At 61.6% G+C, this 13,613-nt stretch overlaps 2 protein-coding genes across 9 annotated transcripts in view; one reads left to right on the plus strand and one right to left on the minus strand.

Moving 5' to 3' along the window:
- The window catches only part of CBFA2T3 (CBFA2/RUNX1 partner transcriptional co-repressor 3), a 101,538-nt gene that overhangs the window by 47,468 nt on the left and 40,457 nt on the right, over positions 1-13,613 (minus strand). The window lies entirely within an intron of this gene.
- On the plus strand, positions 8,159-9,136 carry LOC107128382 (uncharacterized). The gene is given in 4 exon segments (XM_065536997.1): positions 8,159-8,312; positions 8,315-8,459; positions 8,690-8,757; positions 8,760-9,136. Coding segments are annotated over 4 exon segments (555 nt in total). The 5' UTR covers positions 8,159-8,218; the 3' UTR covers positions 9,008-9,136.

Consider the following 13,613-nt stretch of genomic DNA (forward strand, 5'->3'; position numbering starts at 1 on the left):
ATGTAAACAGGTAAATTGTTTCCTGCCTCAATTAAAAACATCTGCCACATAAATGAATACCAATTAACTCATCCTGTTTTTAATTACTCTGTTAATTACACACAGGCAGCAGAAAGGATGGTGGGGGAGCAGGGAAGCTGAGCCGATCCTCTGTGCCACACTGCCCCACCCCAGCTTGGCAGGACCGAAAATGTGTCTGGCTGGTGACGGATGGGGTGGCAGGGAGGTGGTGGCACCCTGCCAGCCGGGATTTCCCGATCCAGGGCGGCGCGTGGGCCCCTATTCCTGGGATCTCCCTGGGTGGGGGTCCGGCCCCTGCCCCTCTCCTGCCCTCCCTCTCTGTCTGCAGCCCCCTGCTTACTTCTTGGGCCACATTTTGTTGAGGGAGCGAGGGAGGGGCAGTCAGGAGGCCTGGATTTTGTCCAGAAAGCTCTGCCTTAAGGCTGGGGCGGCAGGAGGATAAGAATCACCCTAAATGGGACCCCTGGGAATTAGGATCCTATCAGCTGCCATTTCCTGAGCCGTACATCGAGGTGCTGGGGGCCTCGTGGCTGCAGCGCCCTCATTTAAGTTGCTTCCTCGGGGGCACCTGGGACGCACCCACATGCACCACAGCCTTCGTGGTAATGACACAGTTATTCATTCGCTTGCTTCAGTAAATGTTCACCCGGGGAATAGGGACGCCTCACCCCGTCTCACCCAGACCTCTCTGGGCGGTACATTTTGACTTCCAGTTCACACACGTCAAAGCTGAGGCCCACACAGGCAACTGCCTGCCCGAGGTTAAATCACCGGGACAGGCCAGGGTGAGCCGTGAGCCCAGGACTCTGGTTTCAGGGCTGGTGTCGATGCCACCAAACGCGTCACGGCCAGGACGTCCCGGGAGCCGGGTTCAGGGGCTGAAGCCGGGCTGTGCCACACGGTGGGTGGGGGTGCTCCCGGTCTAAGGGCATCTTGAGGGTCTTCACCCAAGAGGGTACCCCAGGCCTCCCTGGAAATCAGCCCCCACAGAAACTGACCCTGTTCTTACCCGAGGTTTCTGCAGTCTAAGGATGTGGAGGTGGCCGGAGCTGGCTGGGCTCTCAGAGCCCGTCTAGCCAGAGTAAAAGTCCTGTCCAGCAGCAGGGCCTAGGGCCCTCCGTGGGAAGGCTGCCGCTGCCTTAGCAGGATTGAGAGGGCCGAGTGCTGCGGTGCACTCACCATGTCTGCCTCGGGCACCAGCATGGGCACAGTGGGAAGGGGCTCTATGGACTGGAGCATTAAATCCTGTCCGCCCTTTGCTGCACAGAGAAGAGAGGACCTGAGTGCCAGGGCCTGGCCATGCCAGTGCCCGGGGCAGACATTCTGCAAGCACTGTGCCTTTCCTACCTCACGCCAGGGCTGTGCTTGAGGCCTTCCCGAGGGCGGGGTCAAGAATGCACCCACGCCCTGGAGAGCTGCCAACCCACGCCTGTTCCCTGGCAAATCCCTCCTACAGGCTGGGTCCCAGCTTGCAGCCGCCGCCGGAGGGTGGCGGACGGCCCCTTCCTGGAATCCCATGCCAACCTGGGAGACAGCGACACCAATGTTCCCGTAGCACAGGCTTTGCCCCTGTGTGGTTGCACGTGGCCAACAAAATACTAACTCGTTTAACCTTGGCAGTCCCCCTGCCCCAGGAGGCTGTTCTGTTATATAATCATGATGAAAACATAAACCTCTCACTCTTTCCACTGTACAGATGGGGCAGCAGTGGCCCAGAGAGGAAGGAACTGCTCAAGGTGCACAGAAGGACGGACAGCGCTGGGACCTGACCCTGACAGCCGGCTCTACAGGCCCCCAGTGCCTTCACCGGCACAGCTGCCTGGCTCCCACCGGGTCCCTCCAAATACCCCACATCTCCCCGATTTGCCAAAGGTGGAGGGAGAGACGTGGAGCAGTTTGTGATGTGCTGAGACCGCACAGCAGGTTGGCGAGCTGGGGGCACCACTTTCGGGTTTGAAGTCAGCGTCCACTGGTGTGGGTGAGTCCCCTGGCCTTGCTGGGCCTCAGCGTTCTCCCTGTGAAACGGGGGGACCTGCACCCCCTCCTCATCGCACAGAGGAGGTGAGGATTTGGCGCTTCCGCCCAGTGCCCCCTGCCTGCCTCCTCTTCCAGGCAGGCCACCAGGCTGAGCTCCTGCTTGCTGCCTCGAGGTTTCCTGAGCCGCCAGGGACTTGCACAGAGACCTCAGCCCGAGTGGGGGCCTCTCAGACCTTTGGCTGCCCACGTTACCTGCCACATCCACTGCCACCAGAAGGGCTGTTTGTTTGAGGCCTTTGGGAGTCAACATGAGCAACAAATGCACTTCCTGCTGTGTGAGCCGAGGAGCAGCTGAGTCGTGAAGGGGCTTCAGGCTCCGCACAGCCCAGTCCCGGGGCGCAGCACGGCTCCGGAGGGAGGCCAAGCCGCACGTCCTCTGCAACCCGGCTCACACATCTGTTGCTCCTGCTGTCAGGGTGGGAAGGCCCTGACATGGAGGTCGGCTTTGGAACACAGGCGCTGGGCTCCTGGGCTGGATGCCTGCACCTTCTAGGTTGGGGAGGCTCTGGGGAAAGACCAGAATGCCGAATCCAGCCCCGAGGATGGTCCTGTCTCAAAGGTGGGGCCAGGGGAGGAGCCCAGGCTCACTGGCCAGGACTTTGGAAGCACAGATCACCACAGTTTAAGGACCAGGAAGGCCCTCAGGACCCTGGGATCTGATGCTGAGGGTGCACGGCGATCCAGCCAGGGTTACAGCAAGGACCCGGGTGGAGGTGGGGGCGTGGTCAGGCAAGGTCACAGCAACCCAGCCAGGGCTAAAGCAAGGAGCCCCATGGGGTGGGGGCAGGGCAGGTGGTGGTCATGTCTACCCTGGAGGGGCCGCACCTGCTGGGCTGAGTCCTAGTGAGCCTGGGTGAAGATCTGCCCTCTCCGGGCCCCGCCTTCCACGCTATTCGCTGGGAGCTGCAAGGGCTGTGCTGATGTGGAGTGTGCTGTGTACCTTGAGGACCGCCAGAGTGGCCCTGCACAAGCCCCGCCCTTGCCCTGCCTCCCTGGGGCCACCGACCACGAGGAGACTTGACTCTGCTGAGACCAAAGGAGAGCGGCCTGGGGTCCAGGAAGGCGGCAGAGAACGAAGCTCTCAGGGGTGATGGCCGGGATGGCCTTGGAAAAGGGTCCAGCAATGGGCAGACCTGGCCAGCGCAGACACAGGCCACGGGGAGGAGGGCAGGCGGAGGGCCCAGTGGTGGCTGCGGGGGCAACCGGGGCAGCTCTCAGTGCTGTGCCGTGGGGCCTCGAAGCAACTGGATGCAGGGAGTGGTCCCTGCAAGGCGGCTCAGGACAAGCTTTGTGGCTCCCCAGAGGCAGAGGCCCCATGGCCGGGAGCATGAGGTCACTCTTGTCAAACAGCCTCTGCTGCCCAGATGCAGCTGGTCTCACCCATTGCCCCAGCTGGCCGGACACGGTGGGAACAGCCAGGCACTGGGGGCCAAGCAGGTGCAGGAAACCACCTGCTGAATTTAGACCCAACCAGGGGCCATGACGACGAGTCCTGCCCACAGCTTCGGGCTGATGGAGGCCACTGCCACCACCTCCCACCTCACTGAGTGCTTTCTCCGCCAAGGCCACAGAGCCACACACCCCTGACCACGTGTGGGTGACAACGGGGCAGTCGGGTAGACAGTGAAAACTGAGGGACGGCCCCCGAAGAAACTAGAAGCCACCGGTCACTGTGGCCAAGCCCAGGGCTTGCTGTGTCTGTGAGGGGTCTCAGCTCTGCACCAGCCCAAGGGGGAGGCAGCAGAGGAGACAGGGGCCTGCCTGGAGTCACACAGCAAGGGCCTCGTCCTGGACACCGTGCTCCCTGACCCTGGGGCAGCGGGCCATGTCCGCAGTGGGCAGAGGACCGGGTTCCAGCCCTGCCCTGATTGGTCCTCTCCCAGCCCCCGGCCTTGGGAAGGTGCCAGGCAGGCAGATGGGCCGGGCTCGGGCACGGTGCAGCCGCAGCCGTGGTGGCAGCTGCTTGGGGGAGACCCACGAGGGGCTGGCTCTGCTGCTCCCTCCTGAGCGGAGCCTTCTGGGTACCCTGACTCATCCACCGAGCGCTCTCATGCAGCCTCCAGGAGATCTGCAGGGGGCCGGGCGGGGGGACGGTGCTGCTGAGTCAAAGCAGCCCCCAGGGAATATTCTGCAGAGAAGAGAGGCCCTTCCTGTGCCAGGCAGCCAGAGACCTGCTCCGAGTGCCCCGTGCTACTCTCATCCCAGCAGGAGGACAACTCTGAGGGTGGCAGGTGGGGCGAGCGGTCACTGTGCAGTGGGAGAGACAGGCTCCGAGGGACTCAAGACTTGCCTGAGACCACCTGGATGGCTCTGAATATGCTGCTCCTCCCTCCAGGGCAACACGGGAACCGGAGGCTTCTCGTTTCTTCAGGGACCGTCCCTCAGCTTTCACTGTCTGCCCGACTGCCCACCAGGAGCCCCTGCGTGTGCGGAGTCTGGGAATGTGCCTTCCTGGGGGCTCAGAGCTGCCCCTGCACCCTGGACTCCCAGCTTCCCCGCGATGGGCTTTTCCAGGCTGTAGCATGGGGAGCCCCGGTCACCAAGGACATGGGCGGCACTCTGGAGTCGGTGCCATCCTCTCTTCACCAGAGGCCGTGTGAACGTTTTCACGATGATTTTTTAAAGAGAGACAGAAGCACCAGGACTAGAAAGACAAGGTTGTCCTGCCTCCCACGGGCAGCAGCCTCGAGCTGGCACCATCTCTTCGGCCCCCTGGAAGTCAGCTCCGTGAGGCGGGGGAGGCCCCCGTGAATTCTGCAGGGAGCACTTGGTGGGCGCTGGGCTGACTCACTTTCCTCACCTGTGAAAGGGGGTCAGTCCCACTGCGGTGGGGCCAGTGAGCGAATTCCCAGGAGGTCCGAGCAGAGCCGCAGCCGGGGTACAACTGGCTTCTGGGGCCGGGCTGCTGCCTCCAAGAGCCCAGCCTTTCTCCCAGAGGCGAGGAGTGAATCTGGGCTCCATGCAGGGGAGTTCCAGCATGTAAAAGGTGTGACAAATTCATCCTCCAATGTCCAACCGGACAAACCTCCTCGACCCACCACTGAAGGCCCCCCAAGTGCTCCGAGGGACCCAGCGTGCTGTGGGCTGGGAGGCGTCTGTCCCAGCTTCATCTCCAAAATGTCGGCGTCTCCACTGCCCTGTGCTGCGGTTTTCATGCATCGAGGTGGAGCGACCTCCTTCCATCTCTCCTGCTCGGGGTCGGTCAGCAGGCCGAGTCTCAGAGCTCTGACACAGTTTGTCACATGTCGCACCAGACCAGCTGGCCCTGGGTCAGCCAACGGGCTTTGTTTCAGGAGAGCGTGGGTGCACCGCATGGCTGCACGGAGGCCCGAGGGCAAGATCTTCCCGAGGGACAAGCTAGATGCAGGGTGGGGCCTGCTGAGCCTCAGTTTCCTTGGCTGTAAGACGGGATGAAGGCATTTACAGCGGGGATTGCTGGGAATTCCTCCTCCGGATCCGGCTGATGCCTCGGTGCACCGTAGGCTCCCAGGAGCTCATGCGGCCTTCCCTGCCTGTCACTTGTGCCCCACCTCAGAACGAGGTCCTTGTAGTGGCGGGGCAGCCAGTCTGGCCCCGCCCAGCCCCCGCCGCCTCCCTGCCCTCATCTCCTTTCTCTGAGACAAGGCTCCTCGCTGGTCCTGGAGGTGGTGGCACACTCCTGCCTCGGGCCTGGCATGCGTGGCCCTTCCCTCCTCCCGCAGGTAAGCTCCATGTCCCTTTACCAGAGAAGCCAGCGTCAACCCCCACGGCCCTGGGGGGCGACACATGGCGGCTCCCCTCCTTCACTTCTGTCTCTCCCAGACGGAGCCGAAGCCTCAGGCGTACGGCAGGCACCAATCACTATTTGTCGAAGGAATGAATGGGCACCACCTAAGGAGCTAGGTCAGATGGAAGCGTGGCCCAGAGATGTCAGCATGAAGACCAGGTCAATGTGACAAGCCGGGTCCCGCCCTGCCCTCAGGTGCATGGACTTCCCCAGGCAGCACTGACACCCCCGCTGAGGTGAGGCTGCTGGGCCCCATCCACGGGGAGAGGCAGCTGGAAACTGGGGGCCCCAGCTCCTCCTGGGGCCAGATCCTGACCCCAAAGCCAGCCTGTTATCTGGGTGTCCGAATCCTGCCGGGGTGGAGGAGGGGCTAGGGAAGAGGCGGGTCCACCTGTTCTCCAGGGACCTCCCTGCAACCCTTCATGAGGTCAGAGCTGGGCACCCAGGGAGACAGCAGCCTTGGCCACGGGGGCCATGCCAGCCAGGTACCAGCCTGGCATGGAGCCTGTGGGTGATAATCTCCAGGCTGCTCCGGGGCTGGGCGGCAGCTGTAGGGGGTTCAGCTGTCACAGAGGGAGCCTGGGAAGCCAGCACTGCCTGGGATGATCCCCCTCCTGCCTCCTCCTCCCCAGGCCCCAGAGGCCCAGCTAGCCCATCCCCCTACCCAAGGAGCCAAGCCCTACTGACAGGCGGCGAGCCAACACTGACCCACCTGCTCCCTCAGGAGGTGGGATCTGATCTCCTCCCGCTGGCCTACACGGGCCACAACGGAGAGGCGCCTCGTGACACTCTGCAGTCAGCTCCGAAAAGCCGTAGATGCCGACCTGGTGAAGCCTGCCCAGCATGGGGTGTTCTCTGAAGTGGGAGCCACATGGAGGGCGGCACCCACTGCTGCTGACCGAGCCCCTGGCATCCCCAAGCTGAGCCTTTGAACCCCAGCAGGGAAGACCACCCGGCCGAGACCCTGGCCACCATGGGGCCATCACGGGGCCACGGGGCTCTGTTCCATCTCCCGGCCCAAGGGTCTCTGAGCACCGCCAGGGCTGCCTCACGCCTCTGAGTTCGGGGTGTTTTGTTCGGCAGCACTGGGGCCCGAGCGGCTTCTTGCCCGGTTCTGGCACAGCTGTGCTTGGAGGGGGCATTTCTGGGATCCTGTGGTTTAGGGGACGCTCCCTCACTCCCCGGCCTCGGGGGCCGATGACCAGGCGGAGCAGGCCCAAGGCCACGTCTGTGAGGGAGTCACAACGCTAGGCCACTCCCAGCTGCCTCTGTGGTCACAACGTCCAGCTGCCCCCACACAGGCGAGACCCAGGATCAAGCCCCAGGGCTGGAAAGCAGACACGGGATGTATTTGTTTGTGGAATCAAATATGACGGCAGCTTGCAGGCAGCCCAGCCGTTGTGCAAACAACCCTCTTCCAGCACCCAGTGAGGGCGGCCCTGAAGCAGCCGGCGACCCCGGGCCCTGTCACCCGCCAGGTGGGGTGTTGGGGACCATCCCTCAGGCAAGACAGGGTGCCTGTGTCCTGAGCACCTCCCGTGTCAGGTGCGGGGGGCAGACAGACAAAAGTCCTGCCCCACGGAGCTGATCTCGGATGGGAGCCCAGGAACACTGTGCAAATGTACAAGACCCTCGGCCGAGGCTCGGAGGTGTGGTGGTCGGGAGAGGCACGGGGTGGGTGAGTGGGTGGCCACTGAAAAGGTGACGTCTGAGCAAGACCTGAGGAAGGGAAGCTGGGAGCCATGCAGGCGTCGGGGGAGAGCATTCCGGGCATGGGGGCCAGTAGCGCAAAGGCCCTGAACTGCAGCCAGCCAGGCGTGGTGGGCAGCAGCAAGGCGGAGCAGAGTGGGTGATGGTGGGTGATGGAAGGGAGAGGAGTTTGTGTGGTCTTGGCCCCACAAGGACCTCGGCTCCATCCCTGAAGAGCTGTGACTGGCCTTTAATGGGACCCATCTGTCTGCCAAGTGCAAAATGGACCTGGGATGGGGCGCTGGGGTAGAAGCAAAGAAACCAGGTACAGAATCTGGCACGAGTCACGCGGTCAGAAAGCAGGTGCTGGAGAGATCCCATAACTGTTTGTGGAATCAAATAGGACAGCAGCTTGCAGGCAGCCTGGCCGCCGCTGTGCAAACAACCCAGAGCGTCCCTGAACCAGCCGGTGACCTCAGGCAACCGCATCCATCCCCGGGGCCAGTGCACCATCGCCCGTGAGAGGTGTGGAGACGGCTGCTCTCCCGTGCCTGCGGGAGGACGCGGTGACAGCAAGGCCAAGCCCCCTGCCCACCAGGACAGCAGCTTTTCTTGATAATTTATCCCCTGAAACCCTGTGGACAATGAAACCCAGAGTCCCCAGGTGAGCCAGGGATTCTACTCCTAGGAATCCAACCAAGAGAAATGAAGACATTCATCCCTGCAATAGCTACCAATAGCCACGGCTGCGTGGTCCACGCAAAAGCTACCAATAGCCACGGCTGCGTGGTCCACGCAAAACTACCAATACCCACGGCTGCGTGGTCCACGCAAAAACTGCCGATACCCACGGCTGCGTGGTCCACGCAAAAACTGCCGATACCCACGGCTGCGTGGTCCACGCAAAAACTGCCGATACGAGACGGGCGGATCACGAGGTCAGGAGATTGAGACCATCCTGGCTAACACGGTGAAACCCCGTCTCTACTAAAAAATACAAAAAACTAGCCGGGCGAGGTGGCGGGCGCCTGTAGTCCCAGCTACTCGGGAGGCTGAGGCAGGAGAATGGTCTAAACCCGGGAGGTGGGGCTTGCAGTGAGCTGAGATCCGGCCACTGCACCCCAGCCTGGGCGACAGAGCAAGACTCTGTCTCAAAAAAAAAAAAAAAAAAAAAACTGCCGATACCCACGGCTGTGTCGTCCACGCAAAAACTGCCGATACCCACGGCTGCGTGGTCCACGCAAAACTACCAATACCCACGGCTGCATCATCCACGCAAAAACTACCAATACCCACAGCTGTGTCATCCACGCAGAAACTACTGATACCCACGGCTGTGTCATCCACGCAAAAACTACCAATACCCACGGCTGCGTGGTCCACCGTAACCACAATGGGGGCAACAACCCACGGGTCCATCAACAGACACACAAAACACGGTCTTTCCACACAGTGCTGTGCAACTCAGCCACAGGGAAGGACGCTCTCCACTAGGCTCCAGTGTGGGGAGCCATGAAGGCCCCGTGCTGAGTGACAGAGCCAGATGCAACAGCCACCTGTGGCCCCGTCCCCCTCATCTGAGGCGTCCAGAACAGGCAAGTTCACAGAGATGGGTGAGGGACGCTGACCGGGGGCTGGGGGTGGAGGAGTGAGGAGATGGGGCGGGGGCAGACTGGGAGCTAGGTGTGGAGGAGTGAGGAGATGCGGGGGCAAATGTGAGAGGGGCTCAGCCTCCCTCCCAGGGGCTCTGCTCCTGTCTACTGGGGCCCACCTGCAGGCAGGTAGCGGGAGACACTGCTGTGACCCCAGCCCTGGTTCTGTGGGCCTGGCTGTGCTGGTAACCAGGAGGGTGGAGGCCAGGGCCCAGAAGGCTGGTGGCTGGAGTGAGTGGGAGCTGAGCGACCTTCTTGCTGCAAACACCCCCCTTCCAGAGACACAAGCACACCCTTAGGGGTGGGAGGGGCCCACAAGGACCAGTCTGTGGCAAGCGACCTTTCCAGCCCGAAGGTCTCCTGGGCAGAAGCCCCTCCACATGCCAAGGATGAGCCAGAGGTGGAGAAGGGCCGTGGGCTGGCCCCGTGGTGCAGAGTGAGCAGGTGCTGGGGGCACTGGCCTGCAGCTCAGGCCTCTGCTTGTCCCTCCGGTCACCCCAGTCCCGGGGCAGCACGGTCCCTGGGTCTGGGCAGGTTTGGTTGGACGCAGGTGCTGTGGCCCCCGGTGAGCCCTGGGGTCACGACTCATGCTTTATAAAAGCTCTCATGGGGTCACAGTGCAGAGGGGACGGGAAGGAGGGTTTGGGGAGGGTAAGCACTTCGCCGACACACTTTTCATGCGCAGAACATTCTGTGAGGCTGGCTGTGGGGATCCCCTGTGAGTCTGGACAGCCAGGTCATAGGTCATGCTTCCTCCCGGCCTGGTTTTCACGCCGTGGTATGCCACACACATGCACACGTGTGCACGTCATCCACACTCAGACTTTACACGCACGCACCTGCATGTGCGCCCCTGGTAACGGCACCCGATACAGTGACCTCAGGGCTGGCGTTGTCGCCCAGACAGGCTGCCAGGTGGCCCCTCACACAGCCCACGCTTCCTCATCCCGGCAAACGGGCAGAGCACGCTTCCAGGAAAGAAACACCCTGGCACTGGACTCAATGACCGTAGAACAGCCTCTTAAGCTGGGCAGTGGCTCACACCTACAATCCCAGCACTCCGGGAGGCTGAGGCAGGAGGATCACTTGAGCCCAGGAGCTTGAGACAGCCTGGGCCATGTAGCGAGCCTCCATCTCTACCAAAAAAATTAAAAATTAAAAAAACCATTAGCTGGGCATGGTGGTGAACACCTGTAGTCCCAGCTACTCTGTAGGCTGAAGCAGGAGGATCGCTTGAGCCCAGGAGGTTAAGGCAGCAGTGAGCCATGATCACACCACTGCACTCCAGCCTGAGCGATAGAGGAGGACCCCCACTCTAAAGAAAGGGAAAAAAGAGGCCGGTGCGGTGCTCACGCCTGTCATCCCAGCACTTTGGGAGGCTGAGGCGGGTGGATCACCTGAGGTCAGGAGTTCGAGAGCAGCCTGGCCAACATGGCAAACCCATGTCTCTACTAAACACACACACACACCAAGCCGGGTGCACACGTGTGGCTGTCATCCCAGCTATTCGGGAGGCTGAGGCAGGAGAATCACTTGAAGCTGGGAGATGGAGGTTGCTGTGAGCCGAGATTGCACCATTGCACTCCAGCCTGGGTGGCAGAGTGAGACTCTGTCTGGGGGAAAAAAAGAAAGAAAGAAAAGAAAATGGCCTCTTGGGCCAGGTCCTGGGAGCTTGAGGGAGGTGATGGCATGGAGCCAGGACCTGGAGATGTCACTTCTGCTGGAAGCCTGCATGCCCAGAGACAGGTCAGGCCCTCAGTGTGCAAGCCACCAGCCTTCTCTCCAGACAGGCTTTGCCCTGTGGCCCCGGCCCTGCCTGGTGCACCTCCCATTTGCCTCACTGGTCAACTCCTGGGGGCTGCTTTGCGCTCCCCCAGGGCAGGGACCCAGACTGCACGCCTCACAGTGCCACGTCTGCATGCTTCTGCACACTTCACATACCTCTACACACCTCACACGCCTCCGCACGCCTCACAGTGCCACACGCCTGCATCCCCACAGCCATAGTGGCCACTTCATGCCATGCGTGTGTCACTTGGTGAAATCCCTTGTCCCATGCTCTGTGCAGTGCAACGGCCGCAAGCACAGAACCGGCATGAGGAGGGCGGAGGCGAGACCCCAGTGAGTTCAAGGTGCACACCGCCCCTGCGAGAGCTTAAATAAAATACCTCAGTCACTTAAAAAATCAGTGCATGTCGAAAATAATGAGTTTTGGACACACTGAGTTAAGTAAGATTATATATTATAAGCATTAATTTTGCCCAGTCTCTTCTTCCCTTTTTCTTTTTCTTTTTTTTTTTTTGAGACGGAGTCTCGCTCTGTCGCCCAGGCTGGAGTGCAGTGGCCGGATCTCAGCTCACTGCAAGCTCCGCCTCCCGGGTTCAGGCCATTCTCCTGCCTCAGCCTCCCGAGTAGCTGGGACTACAGGCGCCGCCACCTCGCCCGGCTATTTTTTTGTATTTTTTTAGTAGAGACGGGGTTTCACCGTGTTAGCCAGGATGGTCTCGATCTCCTGACCTCGTGATCCGCCCGTCTCGGCCTCCCAAAGTGCTGGGATTACAGGCTTGAGCCACCGCGCCCGGCCTCTTCTTCCCTTTTTCAACGTGGCCACGAGACAGTCTGAAATGATCCACGCCCCTTCCCTGGCATGCTGAAGCTCCCTGGGGAGAGGCTGCCCCAGGCACACATAGGCACGGGTGACAAGGGCTGCCACACGGTGGCTGCTCAGGTCACAGGAGAAGCTGACTCGGACCCAAAGGGGAGGCTCCGTGCATGTTCCCGAACACTCTGCTCCCAGGTCCCCTGTTGGATGGTCTGGGCTTCTGGGCATGAACAGTGCTGGACCCTGAAGGAGCAGCTCGGCCGCAGAGGCACAGTGGGGACACGGCAGCCAGCAGGGCCACACAGAGAGGGTCTCAGCCACACGCCTGGGCTGCACCATCGGGGAGCGGCAGGCGAGGCTCCGTATTGCCTGTGCGCAGTGCACGGTACTGCAGTGCTGACCAACCCTCCCAAGGGACAGGTGAGGACACGGAGGCCCAGAGGAGTGGAGATAAGTCTGGCCTTGCTGCCTGTTCTTGCTGTTGGCAGGGCCTGGTAGGGGAGGCAGAGGTGCCGCGAAAGAGGCATGAAGGGCTGTGCCCTGCCCTCTTCCACCCCGAAGTTCAGAAGGACACATTCTTTAAGGGAACTGAAGGCCACGTGGCGGAGCTGCAAGCCGCCATCGGGCACAGGGATACGTGGAGTCCAGCACCCAAGGCCCGTGTTCTGTCCACTCAGGCACAGCCATGGCCCAGAGACCCAACGCTGCCCCCGGTCAGGGGCAGTCCTGGGTTCTGATGTCTCTGGCGCAGGAGAAGCCGCGTGGAAGGACCCCAGGTCCACTGTGCTCTGAGTACAGGCTGGGCTGGATTAGGCTGCGGAGCCCCAGGGTGGTGGCCAAGGCAAGGGGAAGGGCCTGAGAATGCCCTAGGCAGAAATACCTAGGCTCAGGATGGCCCAAGTCAGGTGGCCTCAGCTCCCAAGTGGGAATTCTGCCTCTGACAGGGAGTAACTAGAGGGTGCAACTCATCCCACCCTCAGTTTCCCCTCTGTAAACGGTCTGCAGGTGGCATGGTGCAGGCAGGGCCCCAGGGCTTGGCCCCAACCTTGCAGGCTGTCCCTGCATGGGTGGAGCAGGCACAGGGCCTGGGGTCTGTGGTCTGTGCAGGGGTCTGACCATTGAGGTGGTCTCCCTGGACCACCCCATTGTGCAAAGGTGCAGAAAGTGAGCTTCTGTTTGGGGGTCTGCAGAGAAGGGGGCCTGGGTGCAGAGCTGCCTTCATGCCTCATCCACCACTGAGTCGCAGGACACCACTGGGTGTCCCCCCAGAAAGGGGACGAGGCTGACAGTCCCAGCCCAGACACACACAGGCCTTTCCCAGCTCATCACGGCCTTTGTGACCGCATGTTGCGTCTGAAACCCGAGGGACAGAAGGGAATATCTGCTGTAGGTCACGCAGCTGCCGGGAGGGGAGTCGAATCCAGATGGGGGCTCCAAGAAGCTGAGCGGCTGCCCACCCCCTCCCCGCTGCCTCTGAGAACAGGGCAGGGGGATGCAGTCACCCCTGGCCCTGGTGGGGAGCCCCTCCCCACCTGTAAGAGGGCCTCACTGCAACGGGTGCTGCTTCCCTTGCTGGATTGACTGCACCCTGGCTTTCCTGGGTACTCAAGGAGGTTGGGTACACTGGGTGGGGACTTCCTCGTGAGTTCCATCTGTGGCCTGGGGCCACCAGGGTGCGCAGGAGCCCTCCTGACTGCCCCGGGCGTTTCCTGGGCGTCTCCCGGGCATCTCCCATCCTGGTCACCAGCAGGTCCCACCTGCTGCCTCACCGGTGTGGACTTTTCTCTGCCAAGTAAACAAAAGACCGCGTCGGTGCCCGGACTTCCTCCCCAAACCTCCTCCTGCC

Source organism: Macaca fascicularis, chromosome 20 (assembly GCF_037993035.2).
Source record: "Macaca fascicularis isolate 582-1 chromosome 20, T2T-MFA8v1.1".
Taxonomy (NCBI): Eukaryota; Metazoa; Chordata; class Mammalia; order Primates; family Cercopithecidae; genus Macaca; species Macaca fascicularis.